Consider the following 23003-nt stretch of genomic DNA (forward strand, 5'->3'; position numbering starts at 1 on the left):
CCTGGAACATAATGAAGTAACAAGAAGCGAGCGCAAATAAATCAGTCTGTTTATACAAGCTCGTTACAACGACAATGAATATTAAATCTCTTCAAAAAAAGGAAAAACATGTGCCTTAGTTCCAGCGGCGATTAGAACGCTGTTTCACCACCCGAACGAGTCTATCGAGGAGCGAATTGTTCATTATATCGGCCTAGTAAATTTTGATGTTTGTAGCTCAAAAGTTTGAATGTTCCAATACTCAGGGTCATCAGTGTGCCGCTGAGTGATGCTCGTTCTTTTGTCCTGTTGATGGAGTGTATGCTTTTGCTGTGTCCTGCAGCTAATCAGTCAGATTGTCGGCCTTGTAGCCCACTGTCCAAGAAACACCAGAAAAACTGGAACAGATATATTGACTTATTGCTGTCGAATTGGGAAGACAAGCTACACCTTCCTACCTATTATCGCGAATTGAAAGCACACCCTTTTTGTTGTACTCCAGGTCCAGGCTATTCCTGTCGTCTAAATCTTATTCACGAACCTCGCAAAGAACCTCGGCAATTCTATGATCTCACGTAAGTTTGTTAAATATTGATTATTATTCCACAGGTGTGCGAAAGATGACTTCTTTACTCCCATTAAGTGTCAGCAAGATAATGACATTAGATGTTGTTCGGAAAAGCATTGTAATGTTCCTACATCAGAGGAACTCATGCTGCTTGTCAAAGACAGCCCTTCGGATCTATATCTTGTCGCTATATCTTTGCTAACCATACTATGCATCATCCTTTTTATTGTATCAGGAACTTTATACTTCCTCTGGAGAAGGAAATCAGGTGAGTTACTTTTTCCTAACATGGGTATGGTTAGATGCCCCTATCGGTAGGGACTACATTATTACAGCATTGAATTGTGATGATGAAGGGCATTCGAATTCTGATGATTTTTTGTATAACGTTGCAAAAATATTTCTATCAATTGGTTGCTCGGTGTTAATCATGGTTATTAAATTTATGAGTAATCTCATATAACGTTCAATGTCCAGTATCCTGACTGTTGCATTCCTCATTGCTGACATTTTCTCGTTTTATCAAGCTTATCTGGCTTCTGAATAATTTAGAATTTGTACGATAATTATATTGGTCCTGTGTCGATAGTGTTCATGTTCTCTAAAGGGTTTTAGAAAGTTCGTTTGTTGTGTTGTTTACGAGACAAAGTGCTGGTACGGTAGCTTTTTATAACAAAAATTACTACTTGCTACTAATTAGAATTAAAACAAAAATGTTATGACTCTATCCATGAAATTAGGAAAGGCCAGATAATAATTTATTGTACACTACAAACGAGTCCTAATTCCTTTTAAATCCACTGGGTTATGTATCATTCAATCCTCTCGCCGATATCAAATTTAAGCACATTGGACTGGGAACTAGTTGACAAACCAGTCACCGACTCGAGCTGTGTTTGGGATCTATATTATTAATAGATTAGTTGCTTCAACGAACAATCATAACTAGGTTACTGAGTTGTATATTTACACCTTTTTAACATAGTTCCATCTTAGTTTGTATTGAAGTATGTGAATAATACCAGTCGAACCTTTTCTTCCGTACTTCTTGGTAATAATTACTTTCTAGTTGTAGATTTATATATCAGTTAAAATGCTTACGTAAGAAACATATATCTTACAGTCTAAAACTTGATGGCGAGGTGCTTTGGTCATTGTGTCAGAACCGATATCAGTGTATAAAGCAATTTATTCTTTGTTGTACACCATGTAAATCATGCTTGCGTTCTCAATTATTAGACCAAACAAATCCCCCACTTCGATTTGCTTAGTCGAGTTTATTATATTATATATTTAAACATAAATATTGGTACATGGGAGCACCAGATACATATGCGCCTCACAAATCTCATTCGATTTGTGTGAGGGCTGTGATACTACCCAGGTGTCCAACTGAAGCAGGTGGTTTTATTAGGGGGCCACACCCGGAGCCTTTGACCAAATGGTCTAACCCACAAGGCAGTGGAGCATCGTGAGGAGATGCAGTCTGATGGTAACCGGTGACCAACGATTGATTCATACGACACTTTCTCCTTCAGGATCCTTAAGCCCATGTGCACCATTGGTTTGGAATGAGGGTTTTCCAACTCCCCTAGATGGACTCTCCGTGTCCACCAACCTGGTTAAAGCGCCGGACATTCGCTTTTCGTCCTCTCAATTTCGTAAACAACAGTAATGCCACGAGAATGCAGTAAATAGGACTTCCCTGACAGAGGCTATATACGCGTGGCCATATGAGAGCATTTGGAGAGGGAGGGTGGTCCCTCCCCACTTTCGGCCGTACCAGGGCATTTGGGGGCACTATTGGTCCTTAACCCAGGACTTGTGTTTCTAAACTATGTACATAAGCATGTATTAGATGAATCACATTAAATCATTATTGGTTATTGACTCTAGCGTTAGTGTAATTTGTTTGTTCAACTGTCTCTTACTAACCTGTTGCAAAAGTGTCAGTAGTGTGAATTAATTTCATGTAACTTGAAGGTCCTATCAATATATTGAATGTCTAATAACGGCAATCCATCTACCAGTATTTTTTACACTTAGGACTAAGTTTATATCCGTAATCAAATTGCTAATATTACAGTTCAAATCCTACAATTATGTTGTTTTGAAGTTAAAATCAGCATAGGTCCTGGGTTAAATTTATGCCGGCCCTAGATGAAATTATCAAGATGAATGCCGAAATAGTAAAGCAGTTGTACTATAAGTAGCAGTAAAAAACATTAGGCATACAAATATGATTCAAGAGCAAAAATCTAGTTCACTGAATAAATTGTACTTTTGCAAACCACGATCTGAGGGTAAACGAAAAGTATGTACATCTGCGACACTATAATTGATTCTCAACCATGTCCCTTAACTTACCCAACCTTTCGTCACGACGATTATGCATATCTAAACCAGGCAACCTGCAACTCCCAATATTTCTCAGACCAACAGCCTGACTTCATGAACTGATGCCGCTTTTTGGTTAAGGTGCCTGTAACCTTTTCAACTTACTCATATACCAGTCGACATCGTCTAGATAGGTGGTGGTCGGACACACGTAACATGTATTCCAACTACCTCAGCTAGTGAAGGTTTTCAACTTCACCATCCTTAGTGGATATCGCTAAAATTCTTCCTTTTCTTATAAACTGGGGCAACTAACTGTGGTGAAAACCAGTCGTATGGAATTATCTTCAGTTCTCAGATAATAGCTTATATTTCAGACAACTTATCTGCAAAAAACTGGCCCATCATCCTCAGATATCGTAGTTAATGCATCAGGTTCATGGTAACATCTTTTTCGGCGATATTCTCATTAAGAGATGACATTTCAGTCCATGTTTTGTTGACGAGTTTAGTTAACTCCAGTGTTATCTAGGGTTGCTTCCCTTTCCTTCTACTTTTTTTCTTTGCTTACCACTGGTAACAATCATTGCATAGAAGTTTAGTCATCATATGTCTAGATTGTCTGCTCCTATTCGTGTTCGCGACCTGACCTGATAATTTTTCGAGCATCTATCAATACAGTAAATAATGTGAATCTCACCATTCATTTTTAGCTCCTTGGTTTAACTCACAGATAGGTATTACTGATGTATTTACAGCCGTTTGTATATCAAACCAAGCATCCTCAGACTGGACTGAATATCACTCATACGATCGACTAAGTGCTTAGCCATTTGTTATTGGGATTTACTGCTGACCTTTTCGCATGTGGGATGGGTTATAATGAATCTTATTTGGACTTTTCTACATCTAGTTAGCCATATGGCTTAGATCAGAACATCAGAGCCGAAACACGTGCTCTTCAAGGATCTATAGCCCTCTATTATCCATTGCACTAATGATCGCTAGCGACATGGTGTGTCCACCGTTGAGTCAACGTTGTCACCATGTAAGACAATATTTCCTTGGCATAAAATGTTCTTTTCTACAAGTGGTCGTTTAAGCATCGTCAAAATACGAAAGTGTGTTCAGAGTGTGAATCCGGTTGGTCTTCTATGTCAATGGCTAGATGGCATCCGAGCAATAACAACACCTGGATTCTTTATGCAAGTTTCGGAAATGGCATATGTCGATGTCTCTTGATTATAGAGTTCTAACTAATTAATTCTGTAATCTGATTCGGCACAGGGTTCGAACATTGAGGGCTGGAACATCCATTTTGGAGTGCAGTTTCAGGGGGTCTGAAACAACATTTAGTAAACTCAAATCATTGGCGTTTGTAGGACGTGCTGGTTATATACAAGAAACTACTCTCCTTAGCCCATTCAGCGCTACAGCTCCACCCCCAGGTCTTAAATTTTCTACTTTTGGTCATACTAACATCCCTTTCATGGTAAAGCACAAGTCGACTTGTCTTTCAGCCAACATGGATAAATTATGTCCTCCAGATCCACATTTGAGCAAAGTTTGTACAACAACAATGCCTCAATTTTACATCTCTTCAGACTACCTATGACGTTAGTCAATTTTTATATATTTATTTATTTATTCACATAAATATTGGTACAAGGAAGCACCAGATACATATGCGCCTCACAAATCTCATTTGATTTGTGTGTGGGCTGTGATACTGCCCAGGTGCCCAGACTGAAGCAGATGGTTTTCTTAGGGGGCCACACCCGGAGCCTTTGACCTGAAGGTCTAGTCCACAAGGCAGTGGAGCATCGTGAGGAGATGCAGTTCCATGGTAGCCGGTGATCAATGATTGATTCGTACGCCATTTGTTCCATCAGGATACTGGAGCCCATGTGCACCATTGGTTTGGAATGAGGGTTTTCCAACTCCCCTAGATGGACTCGCCTTGTCCACCAACCTGGTTAAAGCGCCGACATTCGCTTTTCGTCCTCTCAATTTCGTAAACAACAGTAATGCCACGAGAATGCAGTAAATAGGACTTCCCTGACAGAGGCTATATACGCGTGGCCATATGAGAGCACTTGGAGAGGGAGAGCGTACTCTCCCTACTCTCGGCCGTACCAGGGCATTTGGGGGCACTGCTTAGTCAATAGTCGAAGGCTTATGTTGATCTCCCATTTAGATTGTTCGGTAACTAGAGTAGCCGAAGACTAGTGTTCGGCCCATCGTTTCAATTATTTGGTCTGAAAGTAGATCACGGTTGTTTCTCCTTAGGAGATAGTATCACCGACACCTACACGTTTACACGATGGCGATTAAACTGGACTTAGGACTTATTATTTTCGCCTTAATAGTACTGTCTGTTCATTTCATATCAGTAGTTCAATCATATAAAATAAAGCAGTACTTCAAACTTATGGAATGTGAAATAAAAATGAGTATACATATGACACAGTCAAGGTTTAAATTAAATGTGTATTAAAGTAGCTACGCGATTGTAATACGAGCAAATAATATCTGGCTTCCCATATAGACTATTTGCTTGCATAAAATTTATAGCGTTAAAAGGTATATTTGCTAGAAACATAGTCACGAATCTGCTACACTAAACTGCTTTTCCGAGACTGATTCCATTTTTTAGGTAAACGTTTTCTCACATAACATTTATCTTTGTAAATACCTATTTTTGCATGTCAGTAATTGTAACCAACTCATCAAAATCATTGTTCTCTTCTATGATTGTACAAACTAAGTAGATCGGCAAAAACAGATCTCTTCTCAGAATGGTATTACATCTGATCATCTATGGACATCAGATAATATTGATAACAAATACTTGAAGGGACCCCTGCAAGTACCAGACACTTTAACTGTGAATAGTACCTATCCTGAAAATGCAAGAGTATTTCCCAATGATCCTTCTGCTGTTTCTGCCGGAATAACTAGCCGTGGCGCTAGTAGTCTGAGCCATTTTGGCAGTAGCGCTTTGGGAGCCACTCCTGGAAATATTAATTCATGTTCAAATTCCCCTACTGGAGCTATGACCATCACTAGTTCGGGATCAAATTCCGCTATGCCTACAACAGGTACTATTCCTGCAGACTTGATGGACCACACTTGCAGTGGGTCAGGTTCCGGAAAACCTTTACTAGTTCAGCGAACGGTCGCTAGGCAAGTTCAGTTGGAAGAACGTATCGGCGAAGGTCGATATGGTGTTGTATGGCGAGGTGTTTGGCAAGGTGATCTAGTAGCCGCTAAAATATTTTCTAGTCGAGATGAACGCTCTTGGTTCCGGTAAGTTTGTATTTCATTTAATTGTAATATTGATTATATCCATCCGATTTCATCATAGACCTACTGTTGGAAATAACGTTCTCGTCGACTGAATTTTCAGGAATTGGTCTCTTTTCAGGAGATCCACTTATCGACTTCGAATACGCAGATAACATAGTCCTGTTTGGTGAAGACGCTGACAAAATGTAGTCTTTTGGTAGCACTAAGCAACAATGATAGGATGTTTGGGATTCGTTTCTCCCTCTCTAAATGCAAGTTGTTGCTTCAGGACTGGCCTGCGTCAACACCTGAACTAAGGATAGGGAGTGAATTAGTCGAACGTGTCTACAACTTCACTTATCTTGGAAGCTGTGGAATCAGCAGTGATATCCGCTAATCTCTGTACGGATTCAAAAAGCTCGTTTGGCTTTTGCCAACTTACGTCACATGACGAAGGCAAGATATCCGTCTATCACCAAAAGGACGAGTATACTGCGCATCAGTTCGTTCTGTTCTACTTTACGGCTGCGAAACGTGGCCATTAAGGTTAGAGGATACTCGTAATTTACTAGTATTTGATCTCAGATGTCTCAGAAGTATTTCCAGGATCTGATGGGAACATCGAGTAAATAATGGTGGGGTTAGACGTAGGATTTTAGGGAACGATGATAAATCAGTTGATGAGGTTGTGAATCTTCATCGACTGAGATGGTTGGGCCATGTGTTACGTATGTCTGAACACCGATTACCGCGACGCGCTATGCTGACTAGTATTGGCGATGGTTGGAAGAAAGTTAGGGTCGGCCAAACCAAAACGTAGCATCAGTGCTTAAAGTCACTAACTTCTAACCTGAGCCATGTTGGTAGATGCATACTACTTGGTTGGGATCCGCGCGACTTTCGTAACCAATGGTTGGAGACTCTGGATGACATGGCTCCGAATCGATCACAATGGCGTAGGTGTATACACTCTCTTTTCTTAAACGGTGAGATTAAAATTGTTTTATACCTTTCTTTCTACCAACTAATTCTTTCTCCCTGTATCATATCCTTGTATAAATTTTTTTTACTACCATTGAAGTAACTACTTCTATGAATTTGGCGCTTATCTTGTTGTGCTAATGAGGTGTAGCGACTTGGACCGATGCATATATGTGCCTGGTCCTACGCTGTAGCTTACTGACTGATAAAATAGCAAGCAATTTCTATACTTTAAAATTAATCGCCCTTCATTCCAAAGTAATGTTTCTTGATCATGAAATAACAACCCAATGTCAGCTTTCCGTTGTTACTTTTAAGGTCAACAGTGACTTGAAAACCAGCCTCATTCTTTATGATGACTTGTAGCCACTACAGTGGACTAATCCTACTTTTTCCAACCACATTCACGTTTGTATGTTAAATTGCCAGTCAGTCAGTGTATATGAGCTAATAAAATTAATTTACCGTGGAGAATAACCGGTTAATATGACGTTTGAAAACATAGTGCTTTGATTTGGAATATGAAGACGTTTTACCAGGGTTTTTTTCTAAAACATAAAACAAATAGCTATAGACAGCTTGGAATTTGGATTGTTTGATTTTTTAAAAGAGTGTTGCAATGTTGTGATTCATTTCACGCTATCACTCACATATCCCATCAACAGCACTTCTATCTTTAAAACCTCAGGTTAACACAAAGGCATTGCCAGAATCTCTGATGACACTGGTGGATTAATCGATTAGTAATATTTGTATTGTTATAGTTTCTTCGAAATTCATACCGTATATATGTTCGACCTTAAGTAAAGCTTTACATAGAGTCATGTTTCATGCGCGTACACGCTTTTACATCGAGTTACTCAGCTGCATAACTTTGTTTACTCATTAAGATCTGTGGCCCCAGTAGTTAAGGCATTCGATTCTCAGCCTCTTGGTCGACGGTTCAAACTTCACTTCATCTACTTTAATTTACCCCATGAAGTAATATTACTAGTCACTTAAGCCAAGTACACGATTGATAGGTTAATAGCAATAGTAACATTTGTTTTTTAAAATCAAGATAAATCAATTCAAAATTACGTCATCTACGAATATTTACCATTTTATTTTAAATTTTAGCTCACTATCTGAAACAATGCAAAATTTGACAGAATAAAAATGATTTAAACACAACCTAAATAGAACAAAGACAGAAATTTGAGGAATACAACATGGATTCATTTTATTTCATCAGGTCATATTTATCCAAAAGAAGTTATTGTAGACATGCATCATCATGACATAACGAATGACCAAATTAGGTTAAAAAGGGACTAAATGAAATGCAAAAAGATTTTCTGAAACATATTCAGGACTGATCCTAGCCAACATGTAGGCTTAGTCATCACGAGTGATATAGTTGAACACGTTAATCACTTCATTTATCTTGCAAGTTTCACCAACCTTAGTTGGTTGGTACCTGATAGAATCTCGTTAGGAAATCTAAAATCCCGACATCATACGGTCACACCTGTATGACTTTTTGAAAGACTATACAATTTACTCCATTGCTAATCCAGCTAGGATACATATCTCTTAAGACTAAAAAGTCTCAGTTAATTTTCATAGAAATATATGGAGTTTCTGGTTTATTTTAAAACAGTTCTTCCAGTACAAGATTCTTTTTCAGCGGGTTCATTTTCAGAGCTGCATGTACATATATGTCAGTGAATAATTAACATTTGTTAGAATTTGGTTAATTGTGATATGAAGTCTAACTACATAATTTTAAATTAGGAATTTAGCTATCGGACGAGGGGATTTATGAAAGTGAGAAATATATAATCATTAGAATGAACACAGTATATGTGAGTATTGTTAACTTGACATGGATGAGATGTTATTTAACGAAAATATCCTAATGAACTGGAAAATTATATGCATACTTGCTTATAGACAGAAATCACACTAATACAAACTTAAGCGCTTTTTTATGTCTGAAATAACATGATTCTATGGAGTATAATTCGCTACCGACACAAAGTGAATTCAAAAAATCTTAATAGTTAAAGACATGATGTAGTTTCAGCGTCTCCTTTAGAATTAAAACTGTTCTTTTCACTTCTGTTATGTTTTGAAGAAACAGTATCTTGTTATGGCTAGAGATTGTAATCGATATCACATACTATATTTTCAATCGGACCCATGACCTGTTTCACGAATTTCCACACTAAACAAATAAACAATAATCAAGGGCTTAACGCTTATTGGTCCTCGAGCCTCTTCTAATCCAGTAGCCAATCAAAAGACGTACCCCATTCGGTCACGACTCAAAATTCATACAATAATATACTTAAAATGCTTGACCACTCAGCGCACCGAAAAAGAAATCACGTAATTATACCATAAGTGGTGAAGGTCGGAGCAAGTATATAATGACGAGTTTTTTATTTTAGATATTCTCAAGTCTTTGTGGTACTTTCCACCCGACGTTTACAATAAAGCAGGAACCCTTTTACTTAATAAAAAAATCAATCAATACAGAGATCTATGTACAGAAAACCTACGTAAAAGGGATAATCGGCAAACTTTCACAGTTGAGTTTCAATAACAGAAAACAATCTCACTTATTTCTCTTTCTCCATATTATCGTAAAACTTATTCATTAAACCACTTAGAAGGTAAATTATTTATTCTAAAGTCTATCTTTATTAAAAGACAGATACTCATTGATATTTATCTGAAGAAATGTAAGGGAGAAAGTCGGCTTCACAGACTATATAAACTGCTCCTAAGAAAGCACTATTTTCAAAAATTCAGTTTACGGGAGGTATCGCCATTGCAAACGATTTAGAGACCTTGAATGACATGGCTCAAAATCGTTTGCAATAGCGAAGGTGCATCCACTCTTTGTGTTCTACCAAATTCTAGTCTTCTGAATTCTTCATGTCTCTGTCTTCTCTTTCTAAATTTATTTCACTGGATTATACTCCTTCAATAACATCTTCAAACCCTAATTTTTCGGATTACTGCTTATACTCTTACTACTTCTACCACTATGGAATTTGAATCGACAACTGCATCTCTGTGCTCATGTGGTATGGCAACTCGAACTGATGTACGTACGTACGAAGTTCTACGTTGTGACTGACTGACTGATAAAATAATAAAAAATCGTTTGACGAGATCAATTTTAAATATGTTTCATGGCACGAATTTTTGTATAAGTCGCATTCCTATACACTTCTGGATCAAAGTTAAGTTATCATGACTGACCATTTCAGTGTATATATGTCAACTCATGTACTTCCATGAAATCTAGTCATTTCGGTTGAGCATTGAGACCACTTATTCGTCGATTTCATATGTATTTACTATTACGGTATGGGACAAAACTGTTCATCTGTTTTGTTTTGCAATGAGTGGTAAATTTTGAGTATTCAGCTTCAGATTCATCCTCTAATCTAATCTACAAAATCTAGTCAAAAATCCTAAGAGGTACATTCTTAAATCTATTTTTTTTGCAGAAACTTGAATTTTCTACAATTTAAAACCCTAGTTGTATGTACAAAAAACTTCATTATTGGTTCTCTCTTTATCCATAGCTTTAGATTTGTTTTATTTGTTTGCTTTTTGTATTTCGCTCTTGTCGTACGTCTATAAAAAGTATTCCTATTTCTCTTAATTTGATAATAATTATTATTACTACTATCATTATTATTGTAACAAAGTTTGTTGCTACTCAGAATTCTTGATTATCATTCGCATAACGTTGTCATATCATAGTTGAAAGCGTGAGTCAATTGAAGCTAGACCACTTTGGAAAACCTGGAAGCACTGGACGGCCGTTTCGTCCTACTATGGGACTCCTCAGCAGTGCGCATCCACGACCTCGCCTCGCGAGATTCGAATCCAGGACCTACAAGTCTTGCGCCAGAGCACTTAACCGATAGACCACTAAGCCGGCATCCGATGGTGTTAATGTCTAACTTCAATCAATCCACGATGTTGAGCAACCGTTCACCAATTGTCTTCAGTAAGTTGCTGTCTCACAACAGGCCTGGTTTGAACTCCACTGGTCACTGCTTCTCACTAGAACTCCTGGATTTACCTCTCTAAGTCAGTCACTAGTGAGCATATGATTATTATTATCAGAAGGGGTTTTGTGGAGATTTAGTATTTTCATATTTGAAAGCGTGAGTCAATTGTGTTCACTTTAGTGATTTATTACGTCTTATAAATCTTTTCCTTTGATAACTGCTTCTTTTTTATTGGAAATGATATAATCAAGTTTCATATTACAATTCATTAAATTCTAACAAACATATGAAGTAGTTATTCACTGTTCTATAATTCAGTACAAACGGTATTTTATAGCTTTGAAAATCCCCTCATTGTGTAAAGGAAGTTTTTTTATAGCATCATTTTTGTATATATTATTCAGTGGGTTATTTTATTAAATTACCTTCAAATTTTGACTTATTTCATACTTTTCAGAGAGACAGACATTTATCAGACAGTGATGTTACGTCATGCAAATATTCTAGGTTTTATTGCAGCTGATAATAAGGATACAGGATTGTCTACTCAATTATGGCTTATAACTGACTATCATCCTTTGGGATCATTATATGAATTTCTACAGCAACATTGTCTGACACCGTTTGCCCTTTTACGGGCTGTTGCATCAATTACTAATGGTCTGGCACATTTGCACATGGAAATTACTGGGACACAGGTAATGATTTTTTGTCATATGCACTTGACTCTGCAGTAAAAATGATACCTTTTAAACAGTAACCCTACTTTAAAACTACAATCTGCCTAAACTCATTAAGTTTGTTTTTGTGTAATAGAGGCATATTCCTTACGGAGAAGTTACTCTACTCAGGTGACGCGTTAACTGTGTTTCACTGAGTGTGATTACATGGAAACAAAACTAACGGCTACTAGAGGCTTATTCTGTTAGTTTCATATAAATTCATCTAGTGTCATGTTGCTGTAGTGATAGGGGATTTTTTGTTCTGAACAAAATATCTATTAAACATAACCACCGGTGGGATCAGTTTTATGCCTTATTGTCTAAATTCTCCAGTCTTTGATTTATATCATACTAAGAAGCCTATAGATTTTAGTTATCATAACTCTTAATATATATATTCTTGACTTTAGGCTAAGCTTCTTAGAAGTCAGCATCTTCAGCTAGTATCGCTTACCAGGATGAGGATTTGTCAATTGTGCAATTATATTTCATTCAGTTCAGTTTCTCGACAGTAGCTCATTAGTTCACTTCCAGCTTTTAATGGAAACTGCCCACCTGATTTCGGCATCGTTCACTCTGTAGTTGTGTCAGGTAGGAGTGGTATCGTGAATGTGCCACAGCCTAGTTCTACTGGTCATATTTCATCATCAGCCCCCAAATACCTAGTACTATCGAGGCTGGGGACAGTCAGATCTCCCTCTCGAAATGCTCTCACATGGCCACGTGCATACAGTCACCACCGTGGACGTCCTACTCACTGACTTCTCGTAGCGGCGGTGTTGTATATGAAATTGAGAGGACGGAAAGCGAATGTTCGGCGCTTTAACCGGGTTGGTGGACACGGAGGATCCACCACAGGGGAGTTGAAAAACCCTGGTTCCAAACTAATAGTGCACATGGGCTCCAGGACCCTGAGTAAACAAATGGCGCATGAACCAATTATTGGTCACCAGCCACCATGGGACTGCATCCCCTGACTTTGCTCCACTGTGTTGTGCATCAGGCTTTTAGGTCAAAGGCTCAAAGAGTGGCTCCCTAAGGAAACCACTTTCTTCGGTTTAAACACCCAGATAGTATTCCAGCCCATACACAGACTGAATAATGACCACTTCGTGTGGCCGATACAGATATCTTGGCGCCCCTTTGTACCAATGTTTGTGTTTCAATAAATAAATAAGCTGTTGGTAGTTTAGTTTCTACACTATTATACATCCGATCACTGGTAAGCAAACTAATGTTTCCAGTATCATAATACAAATAGTGCTGTGTTATGAATACGGAAATTTCTTAGTTATTTAGTTTATTTTAAACAAGTAACTATGTAATTGCATTGGTGCAAGGAGGCACCAAATATATATTCTACACACAAATGATTCAATTTGTATGAGGGCCGGAATACCGCCCGGGCGCCTAAACTGAAGCAGGACTTTATGAGCAATCATAATAATAATGCGTTTGTATTTTTTTCTCCATATGTATCATGTAGAAATTTAACTTTCTATATCTTTCCATATTTGTCACCAATCGATGATTATGCGTAATGTCTAACACCATACTGTCTTGTTCAATTCTTGTTACCTCGTAAATATATATTAATCTGATGAATTGGTATATATAGTGTTCAACTAACGACTTCTCTCATAGTAAGCAGTCGATCATTAAGCTTGTGTTGTCACTGGCACAGAGTATTCTCATCATAACCTTTCACAAACCATTATGATAACTAAAATATAAAGCTTTCACAAGTCTCATACACTTTCTGTTCCTCTCTATAATCAATGTACATTGTGAGTTAAATACTACTCAAGTATTAGGAATTATTGTCAATGCAGATTAGTGGCATGCTATTATCTATAAATTCACGCAAATCATGATTGACTTAGTGGTTATTATTTGTCAGTAATTATATTGAATTTATTTGTGATTTAATTAACTTGAGTGTATTCCTCAGTGATGTTGCTCTAAGATGAAAGATTTAATTGGACATTTTTCATTGTCGTACTGGATAATATCATCAATGTGTATGTGTATTTGAAAAGTGTCCACTTTCCTAGGTATAGTCCTTTGTGTAAATCTGTGCAATCTTTATCTATGTCAAGTACCTCTATCAACAGAACAAACAGTGAAATTTTTTGAAGGAAAATTAATCGAAATCGCAAAGCAACTAATTAAAAAACAGTAGGTAATTATTCGACGAATCTATCAAGGTAACTGTCAATCAAAGTGTAAAGGATTCAAACACAACATCAGAAAAGCTTATAAAACAGAGTTCTTCACCACACCAGGACCAAACGAAAAAACTCAGCTAGAAAAATATGTACCTTAGATTATATGGATTAAAGTTTACTGCATACTGACTGACCACTCAAAAAGAAAGAGCACTGGAAAGTTTAATATACAAAAAGGAAGATTGTCATTGTAACACAGTAGTCAAGATTATATCGAGAAGGATGCTGACCTACTTTAAAGACAATAGTGTGTACCAATTACTGATATCAGTTTCTACTAAAAGGTTAAATAATCAAATCAATTGAACTTTAGGCAATTTGTCAAGAAAGGACAAATTACAAAGATCCGTGGAAAATGAGACCCAGTGAGCTATTCCCTCTCAATTCTACAACTGGTCAAAATTGTACATACCAGATACCCCTTTGTGATTAGTTTTCACTGCCAGGTACTCCATCACATGATTTACTTAAAAATTATAGGATATTAGGAAACCTAACTGAAACATTATTGTTATATCACCATTCTCAGGAATGATTAAAGACTAACAAGTAAATAACGATGAAATATTGATTTCTTTTAATGTCAAGATTTTATTTACTCTAACAGGGACAAAATTGTCAGAGACATCATGTTAGAACTATCCCGCATAACGAAACACTTCAGAACACATAGAAAATCAATGGTATATTTGATAGAGTTCACAAACCCCCTCCATATATACAAATAGATCAAAGGAACTACAACGAGATCGCTTATATCAGGGCTAATAGTAGAAGGTATAATCCATAGACTGGAGATTACGGTTTAATTCATAGATATTGGTATGTTATGTGTAAGACATTTTTGTTTTCAAGAGAGACGAACTCAGAATTAAAATATCTGCAACATCCGATTCCCGAAAAGAAAATGAATCGGTAAACGCTATTTTATTTTTTAATGTCTGAACAGCTGAACAAATGCGATCAAATTAAAAACCAATGCACTGATCAGATGTTACATTACAAAAGCGAAAACTTAACAATAAGCGAAGAGAGTTGTATGCAGGTTAGGGCTCAAGTAAACAGAACAGTCAACGAGGATGCAGTGATACTGAAAGGTAATAACACCTACAAAGGCAACCGCTTATGTTGTCTGTTGAACAGATTGATTTATCAGCTATGGAATCAAATTCTGTATAAATTTGGGACTGTTAATGTCAGGAACAGTAATGAAAACTCCTTAATTAAGCCATCCAGCTCAGAAAGCGCAGTACCACTAAATATATTCTTTGAACCTATCCTTTTTTTACCAAAAGTATATTTGGTCTATAGTTTCATAATTTTGCATAAATTTTTAACAATTTATCATATGTTATCTAAAAATGAATTCTATTTAAATGTAACATTTTCTAAATTTAGGGTAAACCTGCTATAGCTCATCGTGATCTGAAGTCTAGAAATATCTTAGTTAAAATGGATGGTGAATGTTGTATTGGAGATTTGGGTTTTGCTCTTAAATTAGACTCATCTATGAGTTCTGCATTAGAAGTTAATTCAAACTCAGATCGTGTTGGAACCAAACGTTATATGGCTCCTGAAGTGTTAGATAATACAATACGTTTAACAAGTCCAGAAGCATTTAAACAAGCTGATATGTACAGTTTAGGTCTGGTATTTTGGGAGGTTACAAGACGATGCTACGTTCGTAATTTATTCGGACCAGATGAATATCAACTACCTTATCAAGTAAGTATACTTAATCTTTTATCCATCCTTAATTTAAGTGGCGTCCTCGTGAAAACGTTACATGTTTGGATCATATTCATTTTAATTCTTGCACAAAACTACAGTTTAAATATTAATTTACTTACATGTACTTGAATCAGAAAACTGGATTTTGCTTCTATTCTATTTTCATGAATGATTACAGGAGCCTGGAGTTAATCATCTATAATGATATACTTCGATATATTTACACCTCAAACTTTTACAACTAAATTTTATTATTTAAATTTGTTCATCTTCATTATGAATTACAAAGATTCTATTCTAGTAGTTGATATGTAAACAGGATTAGTTCAACAACATGATCTGTTTTCAACTAATTCACTTTCAAAGTTGTATAATTTGAAGAATAACGAAAACTTTATTATCATGAAAATCGAAGATGTTCCGTTATCGTTGTTGTTGATAATAATAATAATAATAATAATAATAATAATATAGTTACCAAATTTAAATAATAGAAGAGTAAACTAAACAATTCTCATTAAGAAAATGAAAATGTATTCATTAAAAAAGATCAATCACTCGTCGAGAATATCATTGAAGTTCAATCAAGATTGAATAATTAGAAAAATAAAGGTTATGTTACTATGAGATAAGATTGGAATGAAATGTTGGCAGAAAATAAATCAAATAAGTTAATTGTAAGCAAAGATGGATAGTGGCTAGCATTGGAATCCTGGACACGCGTTTCGTCCTATTTGAGACTCGTCAGCTGGATGTACCTGCATCTCAGAGTTAATGTTCACTCTGGGATTCGAACCCAGTAGCCTTGCTTACAATGCTTGTGAATTAAGGCTATATCGAAGCAATACGCACAGGATGCACATATGCCAATTAGAGACTGATCAGTTACAGTCCTAAACATCAATGGGAAGATTCAAATAAACAATACTAAGTGAATTCAAATAAGTTAATGTTGTATTCTTCTACCATTTAGTATCATCTGACTCTGTTAGTTTATTGTTCACAATTTTGTTTGCTTGTTTACTTATTTTTGTCTAGTTGACTTTTCTTTGTCTTTTTTTGTCATATCAATTGCGTAAATATTACGATTTTTGAACGATTCAAAATTGTATGGCAACATTATGTAACGCTGTCATCCATCACTTGTTCACTCCGCCTTTAAGACATATATGTATATATTCAAGTTTACGTTGATAAACAGACAACATGTATGGAATACTGTTGTCTACCTTTAGTATGACTTTTCTATTTTTATATAATCCGACTGGTTAATTACTTGATAAGGAGAAATCTAGTTTACATATGTATATGTTAGTTGAGGCATACTTGTATCGGTCACGTATGCATGTGATTGTTTGTTCTACCGTTGTCATATATGTATATATAATTAGCTGTTTGTTTACATTTCACGTGGTGTTATTATTAATGTCATAGATCATTGGCTTGTATGTATATATGAGTTTGTCTTTTCTTATGCATGTATGCCTAGTTGTCTGGTTTGCAAAAAGAAGAATCTCATTTTTTCCATTTTCTTTATTGCCATGGTACACTAGTACAGTGTATGATGTACATAAATGTACATCTTCGGTACATTTATGCACATGCATACTCGTACATCTGTCAAAATAACTAGTAGGCGCAATAATTTTTTGGTGTGATTGTGGTGGTGGTGGCGGTTTATGATGTACATGTGTATTATGTCCTCTCTGTGTGTTTATCCTGTTCGTATTGTTATTATGATTTGAACAGTTGTACTCTGTTGTTGTTCTACTTTCTATCAGTTGGATAAAATTTGTTTGGATAATTTTTAATTGGTCTCATCTACTTGGATATTATTCCTCGAAGTAAAAATAACAGTGGTTGAGTAGTTCATTTCTGGGTATGTATACGCATTAAGCTCTATTGTAGCTCAGCACTAATTATCATGATAACGAATTTAGTCTTTTCCTCATTCATTCATTCAGTAATTTGTTCTTACATTTTATTTTTTTTAAAAGTGATTTCCATATTGTCATGAATTTAGTAATTAAGATGTTTGTGGAGATTGTACAATTTTCACAGTATAGGCCATAAACTATTCTTAGCTAGACAATATCTTTGAGAACCAAAAAGCCTGGACAGCCGTTACGTCTTAGCGTGGAACTCATGTATATTCACAACCAAACCACAGGGTATCGAACCGGGGACTCGGTCTCGTGTGCAAATACTTAACCTCTAAATTACTGAGAATGAAACCCAATAGTATCAATGTCCAACTTCAATCGATTTACGATGTTATCTTCCCTCAAACCGTACGATTAAAATTAGGATTACTTCTACGAACTAATCTTTCCTGTATTACATACTTATATGCAGTCTTTCATTTATATATTACTACCATTGAAGTAACTACTTCTATAAATTTGGTATTCATCTTGTTGTGCTAATGAGGTGTGGCAACTTGGACCGATTCATATATGTACCTGGTCCTATGTTGTAACTGACTGGCTGTGCTACTATCTCCCATCGCCTGAGATGGATAACGGCCTCACTCAACATAGTTGAACTCCATGAAATAATTTACTGAATAATTATCTTAGTTCAATTTGGTAAATTATTGTTTTCATCAATATCTAATTCTAGTAAAACGTAGTTTACATTATGACGTAAAGTGAAAAATTATGTAATAATGTTTTGTGCTTAAAAAACTGACATTAGTAGGTTAAATCATTATTTACAATTTAGTGCAGCTAATATATATATGTGTTGAGGTGAATGGGGATTTCTCTATTTAAGTTCCTCATTGTAAATTGTGATGGAAGTATTTAAGGTCTGTTTAAATGCGTACTCAGAGAAACCCTGTTTTGTAAGCTGTGTAGTCAATCTAAGAAGCGACGTTATAGTGATAAAATTCAATAAATGTGTATTTCTATTACAGACCAATCAATTTTAAGTTAGAGGTGCAAAATTCAAAGAGCAATTATATATATATATATATATATATATATATATATATAATTGCTTCATATCCGTCTTCCTTCCTGTACTATATCCTTATATACAACCTTCCTTTTATATATTAACACCACTAAATTAACTACTATGAATTCGGTGTTCATCTTGTTGTGATAATCAGTGAGGTATGGCAACTTAGGCTGATGCAGATATATGCCTGGTACTACGTTGTAGCTGACTGACTGATAAATATGTGTATATGGGATTGAATACTTGCCCGTGAATTTGTAGCAAATTTACTTCTTAATGTTAATATATGCGCAATCACTAGTGTTTTTCCGTTCATTTATCCAGTGAATACTACGTATAAGCATATAATTTTCCCTGGGAATTTTACTTCAATTGTTTTTTCATCCGATAGTTTGGGATGAGCTATAGTGGCGTGTTTACAGAAGACATATGCAGATAGCCTTAGATAATTAAAATGAAGTTTGCAGTCAAAGTTACAATCTGGTACACGGCTTCCCTTTTTTTTCACTTCCCAATTAGCTTGGTTATTTTAGTAGTCGCTAAAGGTCGTCGGTAAACTATACTTTCACCCAGGCCTCTATTGCTCAATTACCAGCCACTATTTCATCTTGTAGACTTTTAAAAATTATCGTTTATCATTTTATTACGATTATAATTATTATGGAAAGACTTTTATTAGTTCTACTCAAAGAAAATAATGAATGTTCCTCCTTTTATGTAGTCTGATTATGTCATTTTCTGTTATTCACAGTATTATCAGTAGTACAAGCGAAGAATATAGAAAACTTTTAAAACGTATTGTAGATGTCAGTACATAATTGTCTGCAGTCATTATTGAACCCACTTAAAGTTATTACTGTTATACTATCCGTTCAAGCTATCGTAAATTTGCTACATTATTTTTAAAATCGACGGTGATTTGCACAAATAGCCTCGTTTGACTTCGGCCTAATAATAATGATTATCATGTGTCGGTTCATTAGCACTTGAAACCTTTAACTTTCATCCGTCATTTTACTTACTTATGCCTGTTACCCCTCGTGGAGGAGCATAGGCCGCCCACCAGTTCTGGTTAGCGTTTTTTCAGCGAGTTAGTTTTCTACAGGATGGTGTCGCTAACCCTATGCCCAACCCTCCTCCTTTACCTGGGCTTGGGACCGGCAGTAACTCTATAAGAGCTACAGGCGGAGTTATCCGTCATTTTACTATCTTAAATTTTACTTTGTCTATTTCGACCTAGGCTGTTGGATATTATTATTCGTGACCCAAATTCAAGAATATACAAATTATAGCGTAGTAAATGTATTGAGTGAATCTAATTTGGAAATTTCAGTTTTTTGTTGATCGTATTCTTTACAGTTTGCTATCCAGTTGGGTTACCATTGGAAACGGGTTCCACTAGTATTCAGCGGGACCTGAATGTCTTGGGTTCAATCTCTAGTGAAGTTGTCAGGGGAGCCTCATATTTGGGTGAAACAGTTGTCCAGTTCTTCCTGGTTTTCAATTGTTTGCCAACTAAAATCGATTTCTGGTATATGTAGATTCACCAACTGTTTGGAACCAATCTCCATCAAACCCTCTCAACTAAATGCTGATTTTTATCTGTGTTTGTCGTGGTTTATTTGTACTTACCTTGATATTGTTCTTTTTTTACCACTTTTTCCACAGGATCTTGTGTCTGCAGATCCTTCAGTGGAAGAAATGAAGTCTATTGTTTGTGAACAAGGTCTACGACCAGGTCTACCAGCCATATGGTCAAAGCATGAAATTATCCGAGCACTACAAGATATAATGAGTGAATGTTGGTATGCTAGTCCATCGGCTAGACTATCAGCTATGCGTGTTAAAAAATCACTAGCTGGTGTACGTAAACAATTAGATACTAATCCAGCATTGTCGGATCTTTCACATACTAATTATCTACCTCCAGAAGCTACTGATAAGCTTCCTTTTGGCATAATTCGTTGTCCATCTGTGCCACGTAATACTATGAATAATAATACTAATACTATTAATAATAAACAAATCAATTTATTACCAAATCTTACAAGTACCAGTTCTATTGGTGCTGCTACTACACCTGGTAATAAATCACTCATCTCAGGAAATCATATCAATACTACTTATAATGATACTAATAATCCTTTATTAACCACTACCATCACTATTACACCTACAACAATACTCAATAGTAATAATATTCATCATAGAAATTGTCAATGTAATGATGATAATAATATGTTATATTCATCATTATTATATAAAAATGGAAATAATCCTTCGTATTGGTCAAATTGTGAATATGATAAATTATTATTATTCAATACACACAATAATAATGATGATAATAATACTACTAATCATCATCATCCTAATGAAGAATCCAATAACAATAGTAATTCAAAGCATTTATAGTCATCAATCGATCTTCCTCCGTTATATTAAGGGAAAAAAGGAGACTGATCATTGTGAGTAGACGAGAACAAGAGGAGGATTGCACCCTCTTTATAAATACTCTTGTATACTTTCTTAGCTTGTATTTTACTACATTGAACTCTGTCTTAAATTATTTATCCTATGCATATATAATATGCATTTTTCTCATTCTTTGTTTGTTGTTTCTGTCAATGTGTAAATGAGTGTATTCTTATCATCATCGTATTGTGTATCGTCATTATGCTGAACTCTATCGTCTTGTTTCATATTCGTTGTTGTGTTTTGTCTTTATATTTAGCGCTTTTTAGATTATTACTAAAGACATGTGTACATGATATGATTTTACTTCCAAAATATCATCTATTTTATTGTCATGATAAGTATGTATGTAACTGTATTTTGTATGTACAGTTCCATAGATTGTTCATGTTCACACGTGCAATCCTTATTTCTTTCTTTTATCACATGACTTAACCGCTTTCTCGCATTAACCTCCACTTTGTCTATATATTGTTCCTAAGTTTATTAGGCGTTCCTTTGTTTTATGTATTTCTTTATATTGGCACTCCTGGAATGTCTTTCTTTGGATTTCACACATATACTATCTCCTCACTAAAATCATCCTTAACACACCAGTATCGACATATTTTCCGGTTTATGTTTTGTTTTATCCTACATCTATCCTACCAACTTAAACTGCACATATACACAAAACCCTTTCCCTTGACTTCATTTAGCTTGATGTATGTGTACTATGTAAATTTGTGTTTCATTCATATAAATCAGGAAGATTCTAGAAGTCCTACACTAGTAGTAGTAAAACAATAATAGATTCTCCAATTATGCTGATGAAGTAGATACAGTAGTGTTGATAGTTTGTAGTAGAATTTATTTACTATTACTATCATTCATTACTTATTTACATTGTATTATGCTTTTGTTTGTTATCATTCTATTTCGGTTAACCATAAACAAGATGAAACAATTCAGCATATATATATATATATCCATATTTGTCTCAAAAATTAACTGACTGCCATGTGATTTCCGTATATATCCATATATATATATACGTAAGGTGACATTTTTTCCCAGTTTTTATTCCTTCTCTCATGTTTTCAGTTGTCATCGAGACTGTGTATTCTGTTTTTTTTATATGCTTCTCTAACAAATGCCGGTTATTGTTAGTTACCCACTGTTGTTGTTGTTGTTGCACATTGATGCCTTTTTCTTCACTTCTATTATTATTATTATTATTTCGACTTTATTACTTGCCTATGACGTAACAATCTATTTCAGAAGTGAGTACTAGTAGTTACCTGAGATTCTACTTCTTTTTTGGTTTTCTTTTACTCTCTTTTCAAATTACTGGTGGTATTTTGGAATTGTCTTTATTTTTATTTTATTTATCGCAAAAAATAAATTTATTTTTCTTATGTAAAATATTAATTTGTGTATGTATACGCAAAAGAGAAAGTGCATTATGATTATCATTGTTTTGATTGATTGATTGATTCACAATGGATACTTTAACTGTGATGGGTTATTATTACAACAGGTTCATTAAATAATCGATATAGTCTCCAATCAAAATATGAAAATAAAAGGTCAACTAGACTGGAAATGGGGGGTAAGAAAAGACAAGGATAATAATGGTAAGCAAAGATGTGGATAGTGGCTAGCAGTGGAATCCAGAACGCACGTTTCGTCCTATTTGGGACTCGTCAGCTGGATGTACCTGCATCTCAGA

At 35.5% G+C, this 23003-nt stretch overlaps 1 protein-coding gene across 1 annotated transcript; it reads left to right on the forward strand.

The window, feature by feature from the left end:
* Nucleotides 1–270: 270 nt before the first annotated feature.
* On the forward strand, nt 271–21232 carry Smp_049760 (TGF-beta receptor, putative; the record flags this gene model as incomplete). Its single annotated transcript, XM_018791177.1, has 6 exons — nt 271–554; nt 589–815; nt 5656–6193; nt 11630–11870; nt 15521–15847; nt 20486–21232. The coding sequence occupies exons 1-6, from the start codon at nt 292–294 to the stop codon at nt 21230–21232; spliced, it is 2343 nt and encodes a 780-aa protein (XP_018645689.1). The 5' UTR covers nt 271–291.
* Between the last annotated feature and the right edge of the window lie 1771 nt (nt 21233–23003).

This window comes from Schistosoma mansoni (genome assembly GCF_000237925.1).
Source record: "Schistosoma mansoni, WGS project CABG00000000 data, chromosome 4 unplaced supercontig 0032, strain Puerto Rico, whole genome shotgun sequence".
Taxonomy (NCBI): Eukaryota; Metazoa; Platyhelminthes; class Trematoda; order Strigeidida; family Schistosomatidae; genus Schistosoma; species Schistosoma mansoni.